Source organism: Callorhinus ursinus, unplaced genomic scaffold (assembly GCF_003265705.2).
Source record: "Callorhinus ursinus isolate GAN/ISIS: 27379988/994484 unplaced genomic scaffold, GSC_fseal_2.0 scaffold75, whole genome shotgun sequence".
Taxonomy (NCBI): Eukaryota; Metazoa; Chordata; class Mammalia; order Carnivora; family Otariidae; genus Callorhinus; species Callorhinus ursinus.
Genome location: NW_027397137.1, coordinates 1,417,420 through 1,439,241, shown reverse-complemented (window position 1 = coordinate 1,439,241; position 21,822 = coordinate 1,417,420). Strand labels below are relative to the sequence as shown.

Below are 21,822 nucleotides of genomic sequence, written 5' to 3'. Positions count from 1 at the left end.
CACATGAAAAAGTGCTCCACATCGCTCGGCATCAGGGAAATCCAAATCAAAACCTCAATGAGATACCACCTCACACCAGTCAGAATGGCTAAAATTAACAAGTCAGGAAACGACAGATGTTGGCGGGTATGTGGAGAAATGGGAACCCTCCTACACTGTTGGTGGGAATGCAACTGGTGCAACCCCTCTGGAAAACAGTATGGAGGTTCCTCAAACAGTTGAAAATAGAGCTACCCTACGATCCAGCAATTGCACTACTGGGTATTTACCACAAAGATACAAATGTAGGGATCCGAAGGGGTACGTGCACCCCAATGTTTATAGCAGCAATGTCCACAATAGCCAAACTGTGGAAAGAGCCAAGATGTCCATCGACAGATGAATGGATAAAGAAGTGGTATATATACACAATAGAATATTAGGCAGCCATCAAAAGGAATGAGATCTTGCCATTTGCAACAACATGGATGGAACTGGAGGGTGTTATGCTTAGTGAAATAAGTCAATCAGAGAAAGACATGTATCCTATGACCGCACTGATATGAGGAATTCTTAATCTCAGGAAACAAACTGAGGGTTGCTGGAGTGGTGGGGGGTGGGAGGGATGGGGTGGCTGGGTGATGGACATTGGGGAGGGTATGTGCTATGGTGAGCGCTGTGAAGTGTGCAAGACTGTTGAATCACAGATCTGTACTTCTGAAACAAATAATGCAACATATGTTAAGAAAAAAGAAAAAGAAGAAGATAGCAGGAGGGGAAGAATGAAGGGGAGTAAGTCAGAGGGGGAGACGAACCAGGAGAGACGATGGACTCTGAAAAAGAAACTGAGGGTTCTAGAGGGGAGGAGGGTGGGGGGATGGGTTAGCCTGGTGATGGGTATTAAAGAGGGCATGTTCTGTGTGGAGCACTGGGTGTTATGCACAAACAATGAATCATGGAACACTACATCAAAAACTAATGGTGTAATATATGGTGATTAACATAACAATAAAAAATTTAAACAAAAGAAGTGCTGAGTCTGAGTGGAATATGTTTAGAGTTTAAATTTTGGAGGTCTAAGAAATGATCAAAGCAGTGGGTAGGGACTGATGTAGAGAAAAAACGTGTGTGCATAATGAGGAAATGAAGGACCCAAAAAGCCTGAATGTGGTGGTTTGACGTGAGTATTCAATCACCAAGAATGCTGGAGCAGTGTTGAAGACAATGTTCTGTGTGCAGTAACCATAGCTGTTCACATTCAAAGTTGATTGTGAGTTTTCAGAACAAAGACAGATTAATTATTACTTCTAATAACCACCCTCCTTCCTCACACCCTGATTCTTGCCCCTGGGGTAATACAATGAGATGCAATTAGAGCTACATCAGATGTCCCCCCACACACTGTGGTCCACAAATAAAAATATAAATCTGGGTGGTTATATAGGATGGCTTGTTTCATAGTCCTCCTCCCGTTCTGAAAAAGGAAAATAAAACTTATTTCTTGTCTAAGAAAAACCAGAGTTGGACAGTAGGTGAAGTGGTAAAAACAGATTTTATTCAGAACTATTAAAATAGGGGAAAATAGACTTGACTATAGACCAGGCTCAACTCTGACATAGCATAGGCAAGTGGAAATTATAGCCAAGGAGCAGGTGTGAGGCAATGGATAAAAAATTTCTAAGAAGAAACACCAGGGCTAAGGGGGATTCTGGCAAAACTGACCTAACGGGATTCTTGCTGAAGGCAGGCCAGGTGATCAGACCCCACCTGGGGCCAGAGGGGAGGATGGGCAACCTGACCAGACATCCAGGGTGGGGGATGCTGGTTAAACTGACTGGGCAGGGTCCTTGCTAAAACTTTTACAAGGAAGTACACAGACGGGTCCAGGAGAAGGTTCAGGAGCCTGACTAAAGTTTGGTCAAGCAAAGAATCTTTTGTCACTCCCTAATATAAATAAATTCTCCTTGGAAAGGATCCTGGGTTCTCACCCTGTGGAATGTAAATAAATGATTCCAAGAAGAAGACATTAGTGTCTCCGGCTTCAGAACCCAGGGATGGTCCTGGGTCTCATCCCCACCTTGAACTGTAAACATATACTTCCAGGGAAGCAAATCTCTCCGGAAATTCTCCCTGTCTAATCACACTTCAACTTCCAAGGCTTGTTCTGTTAGCCCAGGCCTCAAGTTTAATAAAATTTGCTCAGAATGCTCTAACTGTGCAGAAACGTAAAAATATTTTCTCTATAGTTCCCCAGGTAATAATAGTGATGAAGTGTCCAACTTTTCCATGACCAAGGAGAAGTGACCAGAAGACCAGCCGAGGACTGTGACAGGACAGTATGCTATGATGCCTGACTGTACGTGTCACAGGGCACCCCAATATTTGGCTAAACCTTGTTCTGGGTGTGTCTGTGAGGGGGGGTTTCCGGATGAGATTCACATTTGGATCAGTAGGCTGAGTAAACTAGAGATCCCCCCATTAGGGTGGGCCCCATCCAATCCATTGAGGGTTCAGATAGAATAAAAGGCAGAATAAGAAAGAATCTTTTCTGTCTGCCTCACTGTCTGTCAGCTGGGACATCAGTCTTCTCCTGCCTTCAGACTCAGATTCAGACAGGATCTTATACAAACTCGCTCTCCTGGTTCTCAAGCCTTTGAACTCAAACTAGTACTACACCCTTAGCTCTCCTGGGTCTTCACTTGCCCATTACAGTTCTTGGACTCCTCCATAATCTTTTTTTTTATTTTTTTATTGTTATGTTAATCACCATGCATTACATCATTAGTTTTTGATGTAGTGTTCCATGATTCATTGTTTGTGCATAACACCCAGTGCTCCACGCAGAACGTGCCCTCTTTAATACCCATCACCAGGCTAACCCATCCCCCCACCCTCCTCCCCTCTAGAACCCTCAGTTTCTTTTTCAGAGTCCATCGTCTCTCATGGTTCATCTCCCCCTCCGATTTCCCCCCCTTCGTTCTTCCCCTCCTGCTATCTTCTTCTTTTTCTTTTTTCTTAACATATGTTGCATTATTTGTTTCAGAGGTACAGGTCTGTGATTCAACAGACTTACACAATTCACAGCGTTCACCATAGCACATACCCTACCCAATGTCTATCACCCAGCCACCCCCTCCCTCCCCCCCCCCACCACTCCAGCAACCCTCAGTTTGTTTCCTGAGATTAAGAATTCCTCATATCAGTGAGGTCATAGGATACATGTCTTTCTCTGATTGACTTACTTCACTCAGCATAACACCCTCCAGTTCCATCCATGTCATTGCAAATGGCAAGATCTCATTCCTTTTGATGGCTCCATAATATTCCATTGTGTATATATACCACTTCTTTTTTATCCATTCATCTGTCGATGGACGTCTTGGCTCTTTCCACAGTTTGGCTAGTGTGGACATTGCTGCTATAAACATTGGGGTGCACGTACCCCTTCGGATCCCTACATTTGTATCTTTGTGGTAAATACCCAGTAGTGCAATTGCTGGATCGTAGGGTAGCTCTATTTTCAACTGTTTGAGGAACCTCCATACTGTTTTCCAGAGGGGTTGCACCAGCTTGCCTTCCCCCATAGTCTTTTGAGCCCTTCCTTATAGTAAATATATACACAATATATCATATGTATATATATTATATTATAATATAACATAATAATGTTTTCAATTAGAGGAGGTTGGTTTTGTTTCTCTGGAGAATCCAGACTAATACCTATGGTAATGGCAGCTACCTGACAAGGCCAGAATTTTTGAGGAAAGCAGGAAGGAAATGGTGGGAAGGAGGCCATGAGAAGCACAAAGAATGCCCACCCCCCTCCCAGGCGTGTGCTCCATGGGGAAGGAGAGAACAGTTAAGAGGACTACTGTGCCCTCGGGGGAGAGCAGATCCCATTCTGAGAAAGAAGGAAACTTTCTGAGAAGAGTTTGAAGGGCCAGGGGATTTTTCTGGTGACAGACCAGATTGCAGAGGACACAGTACAACATTTTGAGTGGTAGGGAAGGGGTGGGGGACTGAGTCCTCTTAAGGGTTATAAAGAACCTTATGAGGCTCAAATCAGGGTGGGAAAAGACCACCTAAAAGCCTTGGTGCTCTGGTGGAGACTGACCTAAAGAGAGTTATGCATACAAAGCGATGGGATTATTCCTGATGATCTTTTAGGAGAAAGTAGGTAAACAGCCTTCATCTCATCCTCAGGCAGGGAGGCTGGGGGAGGGGAGGTCTTGCCAGGATTGCCGCATCCTGTGTGCCCCTCCCCCTTAAATGCTGTAATGAGACATGTGCCAGAGACAGGTAGTTGCAGAAATCGCAAGCTGAGCATTTGGCCACCGCCGAGGGGCTCCTACAGGCAGCCCGTTTCCATGCAGACTCAGCTTAAGTCACCAGCAACCACCCAGAGAATGAGAGGTGAAATTCAGCACTTTGGTTACATAATGGAAAAGGATTCATGGTCAAAGTTCTCCAAAGAGAATCTGGCCGTTCAGAACGTCTCCTCAGAAGATCCTCAGGAACCCATTATGCACAAATTATGGAAGACCCAGCCAAGGGTAGGTCCTTCCTAGTGTTTCCCACCTTCCGCACTCTGGGTTTCACCCTGCTCCTCACTGACACCTATTCCTCACTGGACCACTGTCTGCTGCTTAGACTTCCCTTGGGCTGTCCTCTGACCCCTGGTAATGTTTCTTCCTCTTCTGGTGACTTCTCTCCCCTTGGTGCCCTTCCTCCCTTGCACAGTAAATAGGCACAAAATCCACTACCTCACTGTCGTCTTCCAGCCTTCCCTTGGGCTTATGCATGTCACACACCGTGTGTCTTCATCCATTCTTCCAACATTACTAAGAGCCCACCTTCTGACAACAACTCCTTCAAGTTGCCTAAAGTGTGTGTTCTCCAGAAATGTACTCAGTGTACTCAGTGGGGCGTTGGCCACAGTTCCATCTCGAAGTCGTCCCTGGGGTCCCACTCTAGCCATGGATGCTCTCTCTTATCCTCACCTCTTCCTAAATATAAGCAGTCCTTGAAACCCATTTCTCCCAAAGAACTCACCACTACAGGAAAACAACAGCAAAATCTCCCACTCACCCTCCCCAAAATATGAACTCGCAAGCACACTCACGACCTTGCCACTTGGTAATGAGGCTAATAGCTCACTTTTTTAAACATTCATTTAACTGTTTTCCTGGTTGACTCTACATTATTTAGCCTCTCCTCTCAGTGGTGTCCTCTATATTTTAAGTTTTTAAGAAGGCACAAATCACGGCTTTATATTATGTAGTATCACATTCAGACAGATGTTAGTATTTTTATCTTGACGATGAAATAGAAAGTCGAGGGTATATTGGTGCTATCCTAAAATATGGCCAACTGTAGCCATACAGTTGCCCTCCACCACAGTTGGCCATTGGTCTTTGAAACTTAGAGTTGTGCATTTTCCAGAGAATAGATCCAAATTTTGTGTTTTGCAGATTGCAATTGCACCTGCCCTTGTTTGCCCTGGAAAGATACATGAGTTTACTTTTTTAATTGAACTCTGGTTAATTTTTAAGTCTAGTGAGTCCTACAGGTCTTGAAGAGAATCACTTGCATATCCATGACAATGGAAGAATCTCGTCAATACCCCCAGGTTCTTCATTAATCTGTTTCCTCCTAATTATCATGATCTAAGCGCAGCTGCAAGTACCACACATTTTCTCAGCAGTTTGCCAAAAAAGCAAGATTTAGACTATTCAAGTCTTGGTATCAGAAGCTTGAGTCCTCCCCCTACCCGCTCCTGATCTTCGCTTGTTCGGTTATGGAGTCAGATAGGAAAAGGAAGGGGGAGACAAAGTCACTGAGGCCAACGCTGCTGGCACCCCAAGTCCGTCTCCCCGATGCACCGTCCCAGATGTGGTGAAGAGTTCCCGGTGTGCTCAGACTCATCCTGGACTTTGCAGCATCCCACCTCAGGCAGCCTGCTGAGCCTCCCTCATTTGTACTCCAGCGTCTTAGTAGTTGGGAGGAAGGGAGGAGGATGTTAATGTCCCCAGTCAGTGGGAATGGAACAGGTGAATAAACCTGCTGGCCTTCAGGGGGGCCTTTCTGGGGGCACCATGCTTCTTGCAGGAGCAGCCCCAGCCTCAGCCCTCACTGTCACAGCTGCAAGCCCTATTGGTTTGTGCATATTATGGATAATATAACCATACCCGCTACCTTCCTCCTCCCCACCTCACTCTCCTATTCCCTAACTCCTGCTTCCTGAAATCGTCTTTCTTCAGAGTTGAACTAAAACCCTCCCCTCCATCAATTTTGCTGTGTGTGTAAGTCAGGAAATTGGGCCAGGAGATAACTGGTTTGATGAGCCCATTTTAACATTAAGTGACAATCTGGGATCATCTGAAAATTTCCCTACTCCCTCAAAAAGTCCTGATCTGTACATTGGCTCAGTATAGCCAGTCATTGAGTAAATATAAAGTAGACAGACCTGAGAAGCAGAGAAGATGTGTCTCTCTTTCAGATGATATAACTCATGTGAGAATCCAGGGCCGGTCCCCAGGGTACCATCGTGAGAAGTAGTCAGCCTTAGAACAACACTGACAAAACCAATGACTCAAAAAGTCCACACAGACACTATCTTATTCTTCACATCCTAAGAAACCTTGGAAAATCAATAAATGTTCATTGACTGACTCTTTAGCTTCGATTGAAGACAGCAAAACAAAGGCTCTGAAGCAAAATTTGACCTTCCATCCATGTGATACTCCTGTGGTCTCAGAGAAGCCATATCCCAGGGGGAACCAAGGGTTTGGATGATCAGAGAAGTCAGATCATCCAACGATGGCCAGTCTCTCCCAGGCTATTTATTCTTGATTTTTACATAACTCTCACTTCCAATTTTTGACGACACACGTGACAAGTGTGTTTAAAGTGTTTCATTGAAGTTTTCCTCTCCACGTTTTAAACTAATACAAATCGTGTTAAAGCAACGTGTATTCAGATAACACTCTTTGTGTATTAAGATACAAAAAAATATAATTTGGGAAAATGGCTATGATAAAATATTTATAGGGTTTAGGCATGAATTTCTGTAACTTCGGGTGTTTTTATTTTTTTTGTTTTTTTTAGTTTGGAGGGTTTGGGGCTTTATTGGGTTTGGGGGTTTTTTTTGGTCATTTGGTCATATGTGTATTTCCCAGTACAAGAAAGGGCTGATCTAAAAATAAAAGAAAGAAATGTTGGAATTAGGGTCATGTTTTATTATTGATAAGTTTAAAGACACAAAATTCATGATTTTTAGTTGTGGGATGTCAGGGATGGGATCTGACATATATCTGCATAAATTATTTAAATGAGGGAGTACATTTGAATATCTTGTTTATAGATGACAGAAGTCATTCAGAGGAGGTCACACAGAGAACTTTATGTAAGTGGCCAGAAGAAAAGGTAGATGACTTTACTAGGGGCACGAGGACTGACAGATGTGTAATGTGTCAAAGGGGGTATAGCAGTCTGCTCTGGCTGTGTGCTGCCATGGCCTTTTTCTGTGGGCACACGCTGGGGGCAGGGTGTGGGGAGGGGGCACTGGTGCCTCCTCCTCTTACGGGGACACCTGTCTCATCGGATTAGAGATCCACCCTCATGACCTCATTTAGCCTTAATTACCTCCCAAAGGCCCCACCTCTAAATACCATTATAATGGGAGTTAGGGTCCAATACATGAATTTCCTGGGGACACAATTTAGTGCACGAAGAGGGTCATCCCCTTCAATGCACTAATTTCTCTTTTTAGAATCTATCCTTATACACTGTTCCCAACTATAGAAAATAGGTGCATAAATTTTTTTCCTTGCAAAAAAAAAAAAAAATGGAACTAACCCTAAAATGTGCAACAGCAGGAGAGGACATAGGAATGACAAATCCACTCAAAAAATTATTATGTAGCCTTTAATCATGGCAACCGTAGTGACTGCAGCAGTAGGGAAACACTAATAATAGGATGACAAAGGTTTTTGTTGTTTTTTTTTTTTTTAAGTGTGGAGGCTTGGTAAATCTAGTTAGGATGGAACTGGGTTTGGGTTGTTTTAGTTATTGTTATCATTATGGATTGAATTGTTTCCCCCGAAAAGCCATATATGTTGAAGCCCTACCCCCAGTACTTCAGAATGTGACTGTCTTTGGTGATGGGGCCTTTACAGAAGTGATAAAGGTAATATAAGGTCATAAGGGATGGACTCTAATCCAATCTGACTGGTGTCCTTATAAGAAGTGGAAGAGACACCAAGACACGCATGCATGCATATGCATGGAGGCACAACCACGTGAGGATACAGGGAGAAGGTGGCCAACCGCAAGCCAACAAGGCTCTCTCCAGCCTCCCACCCTGGTCTTTCTGGAGAGTCCCTGTTGGAGGTGCAAGGAACAGAGTCTGTGAGTGAGTGTGAACCCTCTTGCATCTGCTGCTCCCGGGGTCTCTCTGCTGGCATGCTAGTCCACCCCAGGCCAGGAGCAATCACTTAAAATTTTAGCTGGTTTCTTTGAAACACTTGTATAGTAGAGGGACTTCCTCCTATGCTCTGTCCCCCTGCTAATGTCCTTCCTTTCTGGGGGAAGGGCTCTGGCTCTTTGGATTCAGGCTACTCCATTGCCCTGTGATCCTAAGATCTCTGACTCCTAATGGCTTCGGGAAAAGCTACGATTTTGTACTTTCTCCAGCATTTTCTCATTGAAGTCTGCATGACATTCTTTCCAGCTATCTACACCCCAGGCAAAAGTGGAGCCCCTATCCAATGTTAAGCAGCCAGTTTGCTGCGTGTAAATGCTGAATTCAGTACCAGAAGAAATGTATCTCGCAAACAGTGTCAAGCACAGTGCTCTAAAGCTCTCCCACGAAGCTCTGATGTCACTGATAATTCTCTATCGCTCAAAACATTTTCAAGAAATTACGTGTACTACCTTACACCAGTTAGAATGGCAAAAATGGACAAGGAAAGAAACAACAAATGTCAGAGAGGCTGTGGAGAAAGGGGAACCCTCTTACATTGTTGGTGGGAATGCAAGTACAGCCACTTTGGAAAACAGTGTGGAGGTGCCTCAAAAATTTAAAAATAGAGCTACCCTATGACCCAGCAATTGCACTACTGGGTATTTACCCCAAAGACACAGATGTAGTGAAAAGAAGGGCCATATGCACCCCAATGTTCATAGCAGCAATGTCCGCAATAGCCAAACTGTGGAAAGAGCCAAGATGCCCTTCAACAGATGAATGGATAAAGAAGATGTGGTCCGTATATACAATGGAATATTACTCAGCCATCAGAAAGGATGAACACCCAACTTTTACATCAACATGGATGGGACTGGAGGAGATGATGCTAAGTGAACTAAGTCAAGCAGAGAAAGTCAATTATCATATGGTTTCACTTATTTGTGGAACATAAGGAATACCATGGAGGACATTAGGAGAAGGAAGGGAAAAATGAGGGGAGGGAATTGGAGGGGGAGATGAACCATGAGAGACTATGGACTCTGAGAAACAAACAGGGTTTTAGAGAGAGGGGGAAGGGTGGATGGGTTAGCCCGGTGATGGGTATTAAGGAGGGCACGTACTGCATGGAGCACTGGGTATTACACGAAAACAATGGATCGTGGATCACCACATCAAAAACTAAGGATGTATTGTATGGTGACTAACATAACATAATAAAATAAAATTAAAAAAAAAAGAAATTACGGGTAAACACCCAGGTAAAGGGAACAATAGATGGAAAGAGAAGAAACCCATACCCAAACGTGCTAACTTGGAGGATTGCTCTTCTTGCCCTTTCCCAAACCTCCTCCAGAAGTCAAGTGTGATGCTGTGGGAGTGGGGGAGATGCAGAGATACTGTGAAGTGAGAAGGACATTGACAGTCTGAAGGCTCTTATCCTTTTGAATGAAACACCATTTTGAATAACAATTATTTTGCAATGCCTGTTTTACTATTCTGAAATTAAATTCATAGATAACATAACTCAGATACCTAAATTTCAAGATGAAAAAAGAACTCCAACATAACGCCCCGTATATGGTATAAAGGAGATTTAACAGGGAAGCTGTTTATAAGAGAGCAAATGCAATGCTCCGTGGAACTCCACCCAAGACATAGGAAGTAGTCAAATCCCGGCCTCCACACTGAGACTCACCAGGAATGCAGCAGCTATACCTCTCGAGCGATCCTGTGTCTCATGACAGCAACTCAGAGACTGCAGGTGGTGGTGCTGTTGGTGATGTAGTTTGCCAAAACGGCAAACCACCCTGGATGAAGCTCCTCGCAAAACCAACCTTAATCTTTCCAAGGTCATTGCATTCGTGGAAAATTCAGTGCCTTAGATGCACGACAAACACATTTTATGCTTTTATTTATTGTGAAATATTTACAGCGAAACATAAGCTCATATAAACATATCTCTCACTATCCATCAAGTGAAAGTTTTGCAGGCTTCTAAGGATACCTGCCCTCAACTGAAAGCCACTGGCACGTGTGAGTCATTAAGAGCGTCAAGCACCCACCCACAGTCACACCTTTTACCAATGCGGTATGGCTCACATGAGTCAGGTGACGCACCCAAGGTCACCTGGGTAGCAAGCCCAGTTGCTTCTCTCCAGCTCTTTCCCCTGTATCATGCTGCCAGGGGACTCCAGACCCCCAAGAAGGAAAATGCAACTCAACAATGACCCCCTGACCAAAACACTCATGGTGATGACCTTAACAGTGCGTGCCTTTCAGCAGCAGGTGAGAGCTTGTGCCCCTTTTGTTTCTGGCACCAGGTGAGCCAATGAGTGGAAAGTGGCCACTAACGTGCATTAGCGCATGGACCTTGACTGCCTAGAGGCTCCAAAAACAATGTGAACAATTGCCTAAAAACAAAATCAATGTTTACGTGCCCCTCATTGCTTTTGACATAAATCATTCATTGTGCAAGTATGTATGGACCACATGGAATGTGCCTGCCCAGGCTACACAGAGAGCAAGGCAGCGTGGAGCTGCCCACCTTCACAGAATTGAATGGGAAAGGAGACATTCAGTAATTCGTCATACAAACAATTATGTCACTAGGTAGCACAATGAAGACGTCTAAGGTGATGTGTTAACATAGTCAAGGCATTAACCCAACAGGGTGTAGGTTCGTTAGAGTTCCATCAGGGAAGCAGAATGTTCCCAGTGACACAGAGTAAGGGGTTCATTATAGGGACTCAACTTCACACAATCATAGGAGATGCCAGGGAAGTAAAGGCCCAGAAAGAGGCGGTGAGAGGATCAGGAGAGAGGATCACTCACCAGGGATTATGAAGGGAAGCCCATGAGAAGTCCATGGAGGAGCTCCCGCCTCTGCATCCAGGATGGGCCTGTCGTCACTGCCATCAGCAAAAAGAATAGGACAGCAGGGAGGCAAACTGGGACCTGGGAAGAAAAACTGGGACCCCTGCCTTTCTCCCAGCTCTCCTAACTCCCATGACACACACACCCTGCAGAAGCCAGCCCCTTGCCCCTCAGGGCCTGCACACACCCCTGCCCAGGACCCAAAGGGGCAGAAGGAGGCCAGGAGGGCCAGGGTACTGGAGGGCCGGCATGTGTGAGCTTCCAGGGCATCTGGGCATCATCCTTCTGAGCATGTAGTAGCTGGGCCTTCATATCTACCTTCCAGATCTTAGGCACATTTCTGTGGCCAACTCCCACCCAGAACCATAGTGGGAAGAGTAGCTAGTGGACCTAGCACAAAACCATACAGATGGCTTCACCAAGGACAATCCAAAGGATCAGCTGGAGTCAGACAAAGTGAAGAGGGAGGAAGTGAATGTTCTAAGCATGTGCAAAGGCCCTGAGGTGAGCCACACCATGGACCCCTGTGGAATCTCCTGTACTAGAGTGTGATTTGGAGAGAGTGGTACATGGCCGGGGAGAGTTGGGGTGGAGCCAACCGGGCCTCAGGCCATAATAGGATTTTAGATTTTATCCTAAGAGTGGTGGAGATCTAGGGGAGGATGTCACCTAGCACAGAGAGAAGACAGGGAACCAGTTTTGGAATCAGAAAGACCTGGGGTCAGAAGACAGGCATGTCACTCTGGGAACTGTATCATGTGACTTCACTTTGCTCTTGGTACAATGGAGACAAAAAGAACACCACAGGATTAAGTAAGGATTAAGTGAACTAACCCATGAAAGTGCCTGTGTGCAGGAGACCACACGTTCTGCAAAGGGCCACACAGCAATTACTTCAGGCTCTGTGGGCCACACAGGCTCTGTCCCAGCTCCTCACCTCTGCCCCTGCGGCCTATAAGCAGCCACAGATGATCCGTAAACATTGGCTGTGTACCAACAAAACTGTACTTACGGATGCTGAAACTTAGATTCCATATAATTTTCACATGTAATGAAATATTATCCTTCTTTTGATTCTTTTCAACCATTTAAAAATTTAAAAACCATTCTTAGTTTGCAGGCCATACAAATATAAGCAGCAGACTGATTTTGACTCACGGGCTTTAGTCTCCTGACCCCTGTAGTCGACACTAAACAAGTGTCTCTCCCCTTTCCTTGATCCTTACACACACACACACGCACACATGCACACAGACACGAACACCACACACACGCACACACATGCACACACATACCACACACAGACACAAACACATGCATGCATGCCAAGCATGCACACATATACACACATACCACACAGAAAGACACATACATACACACGCACATCACACAATGAACACCACACACATGCATACGCATGCGCACACACACAGCCACACACCCCATAACTGTGAAGATGCAGAAGGGATGGGCACTTTCTTCCACCACCTGCTGCTGCAAGGGTACAAGCCTTCAGGCTAACCACATTTCACCTAATCCCACCCTACTTGCACTTTCTAAGGAAAAAAACTAGGCCAACTATAGGTTTAGAATTAGTTTTTGATTTAGACAATAATTTGCTATTATTTGAACTACCTCAGATTTATGAGCCATGAAATTGAAGCATAATATTGCCAATTGTTCTCAGATTAAGTTACCCTATAAAATATCATACATTCTTAAGGTTTCTGAACAGAAATATAATCAATATATTCTGCACTGTATTTCCCCCACAGACTTTATTGGAATCATTCATTTTCTGCTCTGTCAGCCCAGTAGGATTACATACTGGTCATGAATCTCTCAGTCTGAAGCCGTTGGCTGGGCAGTAATTCTCACAAATCTTCCCATCAGTCTGTGGGTTCCAAATCACATTGTATTGCGAGAAATAACATGCCTCCGCCAACAAAGGAGGGAAGGCAAATGTGGGGTAGCTCACAGCCCAGAACCCAGCCTGCCACCTCCAACTCTGCATTTCACCCAGGTCCAGGGAGACGCCGGAGCGCCTGCTTCAGAAATGCTGGAGAGTGTGTCTCACCCGAGGCCATAGCCCGTGGCGTGATTTACAGGCTGAACTAGGTGAGAGTTAAATATTTACCATCTGCAGACAAGCACAGCTTTCTCCCCACGCAGCAGGGATGGGGGACGTCTGCACACACTCACGTGGGAGCAGCTTCAATCCCAGCAGCTGGGCCATGTCAGGTGAGGACGGGGCAGGTGTGTGTGTGTGTGTGTGCGCACACGCACGCGTGTGTATGTGCATCTCTACAAAGGTAAGTGCCAGAAGAGACTTCAGGGGCCCACCATCCATCCCTTTGTTTTACTGGTGTGTCACCGAAGATGTGACCTACTCAAATTCAGTGCAGCCAAATTCTTTTCCCCCAAATGGTGTCCCCTTTGGGTAAATGGATTCATCCTTAAGGAAAGGCAAAAGTGGAATGCAACTCAGCCACACACCTTTCCCCGTAACTTTACAAACACATTCTCCATTCCTTGATTTCTGTGTCCCAAATGTTGCCAGATCCTCCGGGTTCGATATTTTCTGCCTGCCTGCCATCCACATCCGTTTTCTGCCCTTCTCTGTCCTGTATGGACGACATCAGAGGGCCCCATGGACCTCTGGTTCTGGTCGTGCCTGGTCAAGGGGCGGTGTGGACAGAAGAGTGGGGAGGAGTCTTGGCCACCTCCCTCTCCGCGGCCAGGCGGCCAGGACTTGGCAGCGTCCCTGTACCTAAGGGCCTCTCCATACTAGTGGAGCCGCCTCTCCCTGTCCCATCAGCCCTGGGGATGGTCGCAGCTCCTCAGGCCTGCTCCACCCCCTGTCTGTCCCAGTCTGCTGCCCTCCGAGTCCTTCACTCCCCTCTGCCCATCCCTCTCATCTCTGCTGCAAGTTCTCAGGTGCTCCACGGGGAGGATCGTCCTCCCTCTTCTCACAGGATAGAGTGCTCTTCCCCAGTGACATCGGGAGCACTCACATGGCAAGACCCGGTTGCTGACACAGCGCCTCCTATAGGTTTGGCAGCATCCATTCACCCTTTGGGTCATCACACTCCCAGGATCTGGCAAGGCAACTTTAAAGCCCCCCGTCAGAGCCACGCAGAGCTAAGGAAGCGTTTCTACTTAAGATCTCCAATTATCTTCCGTGCGTTGACATTACCACTTATGCCCTACTCTAAGTAAACTGTGGAAGACCCCTGAGTTCAGGGGGCAGGCTTGGCATCTGACAGAAGAACCAAGGTCAAAGATGCCTGGAAGGATGGACAGGTGTGCCTTCCACAGCGAAGCTTTTGTGACACACACCTGTGAGAGATACTGGTTTAAGGAAACCTGCACCTCACAGCCACTCCTTAGCAGTAGCCCCCTCTGCCTTTCTGAGGAACACCCTTGGCGGTGACATTTTGCTGTGACTGATCCCTCTCACTGCATCCCCCTGAGCCTGCTTCAGCTCTCTGCACTGCAGAAGGAAGAGATGAATTTACCACATCAGCAAAATACCATTTTCAGTTGAGAGCTGCCTTGGGGTTTACAGGGTTCCTAAATAGAAACTGGCAAGTACACAGACATAACACTAACAGAAAACACCAACTGAGTGTTTGTATAAAAGAGCCCATCTTTGACACATCAAGGTCATTTCCAAGTAGCTAGCTCTAGGTCAGCACTGTCCTGTAGAATTTTCTGCAGCAGCAAAGCCTTCCATCTGCTCTGCCCAACCAGTAGCCACTAGCCACGTGTGGCTATTGAGCACTTGACGTGTGGCCAGTGGGACCAAGAAAATGCATCTTATATTTTATTTACTTTCAAATAATTTAAATGTAAATAACCACATGTGCTAAGATATTGGACCATGCAGCTATAGATAGTTCTGTTCAAATAATTGCCCCCTCTTGTGCAATAAAACCTGGCTGAGAAACCTTACTTCTGGAAGAAGCTACTGTAAGAAAGTAGTCCATTAGTGACACAGAAAAACTTCCCAGAGTCTGATAAATATTTTGAGAGTGATTCAGCAGGCACAACCTAAGTTGGAGACATTTCCATGAAATTTCCTTGGCATTGTTCTGCAGAGTTCAAAACTTAAAGTTCAATGATAGTCTACAGGCAACTCCCACTGACTCCTAAAACAACCACAGAAATACGATTCTTATAGCAGGCAGGTGGCGAATATTCGTTACACTTCGATATACTGTCTTTCTCAATATTGACCTGCTTGATCTCAATATTTACCAAATGCATACAGAATGCTAGCTTCTGTAAAGGTTACAAAAGGCATAACTGACATGACATTTGCCTTGTCTCTGGGTCGGGGCTCTGTGGTGGTTTAAGGAGAGCAAACCATGAAGTGAAGAGTATGGAGTTCACTCACTGACCAACTCTGCCCAAAGGGTCTTGTGACACTCTTGTCTTTCCCCTTGACTTGTACCCATCCAAGGATGGTGCTGGGAGACAGAACCACACTGGCACAGAGTAAAGGAGTTATAATAAGCAAGAGTCTAGTTTTTAAGCTGGTGAATTAGCAGTGTTTTTGCATATAAAGATATCTTAGGAAAGTGATACAGCAGTAATCATGGGTTTCAAACATTTTGCATTTTAGCTCTACTTCAAAGGAAATAGGCAGCCAATTCCCTCCCCTTAGGGACACAGTCCTAGAAGAGATGACATCTTTTTCAGGATCCTCTAAGCAGTGGTGATACTTAAAATAGTTGACAACCTGTACAGCATGAACTCAAGCACCTCAGAACAGATAGCCTTATGAGCGCCAGTGAATCAGAATTGACACCTGACAAAGCCCCATGTGTGCCAGCAAACAGCCCTGGAATTAGTGGTTGATTCACACGAGGGGGTTCAAGGTAGAGGCGGAATGGGATTTAAGATCATAAAAATATTTTATAAATCATGGTGGTATATAGGTTTGTCAACCATTGAGTGGATTAGCAAGCAGGAGTGTTCAGTGATGAGAAACATCACCATGATGAATTGACAACATTTACTCTAAGGAATCACTAAAATCTTAACACGTTTTAAGGAAACTTCAAGGAAGGTGACCTTGGAGGAAGGGGAAGACAGTGTTTTGAGGGGCGTGGGGAGGTTGGGGTGCTGGGGGTGCTCTAGTTCTGCATGTCCCCACTCAAGGACCATATGCTTTGTGAAAAGTAACCAAGCTACATGCCTACAATTTGTGTACTTTTTTGGACTTGTACTTCAAGAAGATATTTTTACTAAGCAAATGAAGCAAAATGTTGTAGGCAAGTATTTATTAATAGAAATAATCCTCAGAATAGTGTCAAATGAGAAAAGCAAGCTATGAAATAAGGTTTATGATGATCCAAATTTCACAAAATATGTATGTGTGTATATCTATGTGAACACATGTGTGTGTGAGCAGATACATACTTACCTAAAAATACCTGCTTCTGAACAATAGAATTAGGGGTGATTTCAAAATCATTTCTTAAGTGTATTTTTAATTTTTTATAATAAACATGCATTGATTCTATAGGAAGAAGTACATATATTATTTTACTGCAGAAGGAGCCTGTGCACGGAAAGCAGGTAGGATACGGGGTCCCGGTGAGTCGCCCCGTCTTTCCTCCCTGGACCTAACATATGTTCGGCACTCAGCACATACTAGCGATTGTCATCCCTACTGACTAACCCTAAGGCAGCACTAAAATCTTAACACATTTTAAGAGTCACATTCCACATTAGCAGCACTAAGGTTGGGCATGTTGTTAATTACTGAGCAGTTTTTAATTACTAATCATCACAGAAATCTGTACCAACTGGCACAGCGCTTCGCCAAATAACAGTCTTGCCTCTGGGGTAAACATGAAGAGATGGGTGGGCAGGAAATGCACTGACAATATTCACACGGAAAAAAATATCTGGAAAAGGCAGCAATTTTATTCATCAGAGCAACATTCATATTAACTTTCATGGGGCAAATGTACAATAATCAAAGACTAATATGGAGATGTGCTTTTTTTTATAGACGTCTCCAAAGCATCAGGATTCTTTAAACTACCACCTGTATAGTAAGGAACTCAGAAAGGCAGTAACATTCTTTGGTGTTTTCTCTTTTATTTATTAAAGAACATGTTACCCATTTCCAGTTTTTTTCACGGCATTTGTGGTATGTAAGGTACATCCCCCACAAAGCATAATCCACATCTAACTCATCAGACGACATGAGAGCAAGCCTGACAAGGAGCAGATAACAGTGAATGTCTTCATATAAATATCCAATAATGGGATATTTCACAGTGTGCACATCGGCTTTGAATTTAATCTTATTCTTAACCTGTAAGTTCTGATTTTCCAGGAAATCTTAGATTTCGGATTGATCCTAATGTGTATGCTCCTTTTTCACGGATAATATACATTAATGCCCCACATATTAAACATACATAAATATTGTCTTCATATTATGTAAGATAACAAAAATATTTTAAAAGTCATGGTAAGATAGAGGTTTATCCGCCATTGATGGGATTCACAAGGAGTGTCGAGTGACAAGTAAATTAAGATGATGAATTTGCAGCTTTCACTTAGTTACTTGGTGGAATTCACGAAAATCTTGAAACATTTCAAAAGCCAAATTCTACTCTGAAAGGTGCGAAACAGACTCCTTCTCTCCCCCACGAAGTATTCATTCTGATTATTTCTGCCTCGCTGTGTCCCCATAACACTGGCAAAGCGGGAGCCCAGCCTTGGGACAGAGAGGAAGGATGATCCCATGTTGGTGTGATGCAGGTCATCAGCCACGTGCAGAATGGAACTGGAGAGACATCTTCGCTAGACCAAAGTTACGTTCCTGACAGTCTTAGGACTGGCCATGATGAAGGAAACCTGCGGGCGACCTGCGGGTCCCGGCCACCGGTGGTCAGGTCCCTGGTAACAAAGGGAAGGGGGTGCATTGAATCAGTGGAGAGCAATATAAAAGGCAAACTTGAGCTGACAGCTCCACTCATCAGATAAGAAGAAATGTGAGGGCCCAGAGAGGAACCAAAGATGTCCTTCCTTTATTGCATTATTTTCAATAACCACACCCTCCAGAAGTTTCTGAGTTCAGGGCCTTACGAGTAATGCAGTTCAAAGAATCCCATATTTGTTTGTATGAAGGCAAATGACAGCAAAGATGCACTATTCTGGTTTGTTTGTTTTTTTAATCTTCCTATGGAAATTCTAACTTCTGTATGAAAATATAAAATATGTCTAAACTTCTTTAAAAACATACTTTCCTCCTAAAGGCGAGGGACAAAGTTGAATTGACTGTACAGGTCCACCTGCTCTCTCCTCGGGAGGCCGTGCTGTGCCTCCTCTCAGAAATGTGGTCTTTGCCATTCTCCTTGGGTAACGTGACCCCAAGCAAACCACATACTCCTCCAGAGGGGCCAGTACCTGCCCAACAGTACTGCCCTATTGCAAAACATGTAATATGTTTTCCTGCCAGTCCTGAGACTGCTGACTCAGCTGCACTGCACATCCTAAATAATGTAACTGGGCACCATGCATTATTTATGTTGCAATGGAACGTCAGTAAGTCTTGAGGATAAAATCACTCTGGCTCACAGTCTTAATTTTAATGAGTCCCCGTCATGCAGGGAGAACAAGAGCCTGCTGGAGCCACCTCACCACCGTGCTCTAAGAACCAGGCTTCTGCTGTGAAAATGCTTTGACATTTTTGCAGTTGTTGTTTGCCTTTTGTTTTCCCTGCTGGGCTGTGCAAATGCGTTGCTGTTTTTCTAAATTTATTAAGGTTGTATTTCTGTTTATTTTGGGAGAGGGGTGATTAGCAGGGAAGACTCGATCCACAGTGTTTCAAGTCATTCATGCACTCACCCTTCAAAACTGACAGGCTTGGGAGAGAAAGAAACAGAGTTGCCCAAAATAAACAGAAAAATTGACTATCAGGGAGTTGAGGCCTGGAAAGAGGAGAGGAAAAGGAGGGCTGTTTGTATTAACTATTCACCAAGATGTAAAGCATTTGCAAAGCCCATGACTTCGTATAAAAACAAAGGGTACTCGCCCTTCCCATTAGCTGTAATTGTTAGTAAGACTTTCTAATTTTATTTATTAGTGTTGTCCTCACGTGTTCTGTTGGCAGTTATACCTGCATTTACAGCACTTCACCAACAGAAACTCCTTTCTAGAAAATAAAGTCAGTATTACGTACCCTAAGTGTAAGTCCAGCCTGGATAGGAATCATCAGTGGAGAGAAGCGTCACATTTTGGTATACATCAGTTTGGAATGTCACTTCTTATTTTCCTTTCTGATCCTTCCTACAATTTACTACATGCTGTGGGGTCTCTGCAGCCTAAAATCCTGTTTCTCTTTCATCCACAGTGAAGGTAATGTGCCTTAGGACCCACCTAAAACACAGGTTCTAAAAAGTGTTTCCCCACGACAGTGCAGCCTAGATTGTGAAGAGCCTCAGCATCAAGACCCTTCCATCTGACACTCATCACAGCATCACACCCCAAATTTCTCTCCACGCTTTGTGGCAAGCTTGTGGAGTAGAAGTCATTCCCCACGCACGGTTCTAAGGAAAAGCCCTGCACTCAGTGATGACTTGCCCTTAGGAACAGTACTGTGCCTGTCTGTTACGCTGTCATGTTTGGGCCATGAAAATATTGTCCTCAAAGCAGATCACCTGGAGAACATGGCAAAACTATCCATTCTTTGGCCCTATCTCCCAGAAATTCTGATCCAGAAAGGCTGGAAGAGGCTCAGGACTTTGCATTTTAACAAACATCCAAAGAGCTTCAGGTATACCCTCCTTTGAGAACTACTGCTAAAGCAGCAAGTTACCAAGATACGGAAGCTTAGAGGGACTGGATGTACCTCCATGCTCAGCAAGCATTCCTTGGGATCCAGGATACTGGAAATACATCCTTCCTTTCTGCCAGTTAGTGATAGGAACAGGGACTGCCCCCCATCTCTCAGCCTCTGGTGAAAAGTGCCATGTTTAGGGGAGAACCCTAGCAGGGGAGTGGGCTTAGAGGTGGGGATGAGCAAGGCAGGGAGCTCCAGGCAGCCAGCAGGTACTTTTTTTGTGTGTTTACAGCCCAGAGTCACCAACAGACCTGACTCATGCCAGCTTGTCCCTGAGCAGAGCCCTCACGCTTCTGAAGCTTTCTCAGGGCTGTCAGCACTGAAAGCATCTGGACATACCAAGAGATGTGAAAAAGAGGCTCCCCACGACATCTCAGGTTGATCTTCCCCAAGGGACTGTGGGGCTCTGGCATTCTGGACCTCAATCAGAAGGGTACCGATGGAGCAAGAGTTATGGAGGCTGGTACAGCAACAAATGGGGTTTGTAGCCCATCCTAAGTGTTAAAACTCCAGCTTCCTGTTTCAGTAACTGTTGGGTACAGGACATAATTAAAATCATGCCCGGTGCTGCATGATGATGTGGTGCCTGGAGGCTCATCACAATCAGGAGATCAGACATAGACGTGGAACTCTGGGTGGGGCTGGAAGCTGTGGTCTTTTTTTTTTTTTTTTTTTGCCCATAATCAAAACTTTATTGAAAAACTGACACCAAAATAGGACATCACTGTTGTAAACCTTACAAAATTAAACATAATTACATTATCTTGGTAGATAACTGGAATTACTGAACTGATAAGGCTTTCTGCGATATAACACAAATTCGAGAGGCTGTGTGGATCATTAGTGTTGCTTTCTTCTAAACGAACACCCCTCTGTGAGTCTGGCCTTTCCTCCTGTTGGCTGGCACAACACTGTTGAACAGCCTACACAAAGAACCACCGTCTGAGCATGGCTGAAAACCGTGGTAATCTTGTAGCAACCTGGACATTTTACATCCATAAAATAGGAATTTGGGCTCTGAACTAGCCGTTTCTTTTTATGTTTTTTCTTTTCCTCTTCCAAGGACGGGTGTAGTAAATCTCTAGCCAAAGGCATGTTGATCTTTCGCAATCCCAGCCAGTCCCGATCTTTAAGGCGACACCCCTAGCGAGCAGCACGCGATCCCTGGAAGCTGTGGTCTTGAAGGTGAGGATGAAAATGACCCCAAGACACTGCTTGCTCCTCAGAGCACTTCACTGGTCCCTGAGCCAGGTGTGGGCACACACTCAAGGCTCAGGGCTGGACCCTCCTCTACTTACAGGGGACCCACATGATTCCGATAAGGGCACAGGAACCCTCCAATCCTGGAAAGGGTCCAGTGCAACCCCTACCCAATGTACTTAGCATGGGTGTCGTGAATGCCCTGGAACACTAGCCAAATCATATTCACAGGCGATGTGAAGTTACAAAGTAGGCAAGGTGGTCATCAGCAATGTCACACTGTCCCAGCAGCCCCTCATGTCCATCTTGCTATGAGGTAGCCAATTACCCTTAGACCTAGTCACCTAGACAATCACTCAATGTTGTCTTAAAACTCAGACACACTCGGGTTGCACCCAAGTCCACTGAGCAAGGGGGGTCCACAGGTGGGACC

The 21,822-nt window shown here is 44.9% G+C and overlaps 2 protein-coding genes across 4 annotated transcripts in view; both read right to left on the bottom strand.

The window, feature by feature from the left end:
* Window positions 1-17,226: 17,226 nt before the first annotated feature.
* Window positions 17,227-21,822, bottom strand: part of IGSF5 (immunoglobulin superfamily member 5) — a 40,681-nt gene continuing 36,085 nt past the window's right edge. For all 3 annotated transcript variants that reach the window (XM_073887050.1, XM_073887051.1, XM_025863576.2), the window contains one exon: window positions 17,227-18,244. In XM_073887050.1, coding sequence (XP_073743151.1) covers window positions 18,149-18,244 — 96 coding nt within the window. In that variant the 3' untranslated portion in view covers window positions 17,227-18,148. The remainder of the gene's footprint in view (window positions 18,245-21,822) is intronic.
* On the bottom strand, window positions 20,858-21,348 carry LOC112816827 (small ribosomal subunit protein eS27-like). Its single transcript, XM_025863577.2, has one exon. The coding sequence runs from the start codon at window positions 21,282-21,284 to the stop codon at window positions 21,030-21,032; it is 255 nt and encodes an 84-aa protein (XP_025719362.1). The 5' UTR covers window positions 21,285-21,348; the 3' UTR covers window positions 20,858-21,029.

Excerpts from the sequence above, each read along its gene's own strand:
- LOC112816827 (XM_025863577.2), bottom strand. The coding sequence starts at position 21,284 with ATGCCTTTGGCTAGAGATTTACTACACCCGTCCTTGGAAGAGGAAAAG.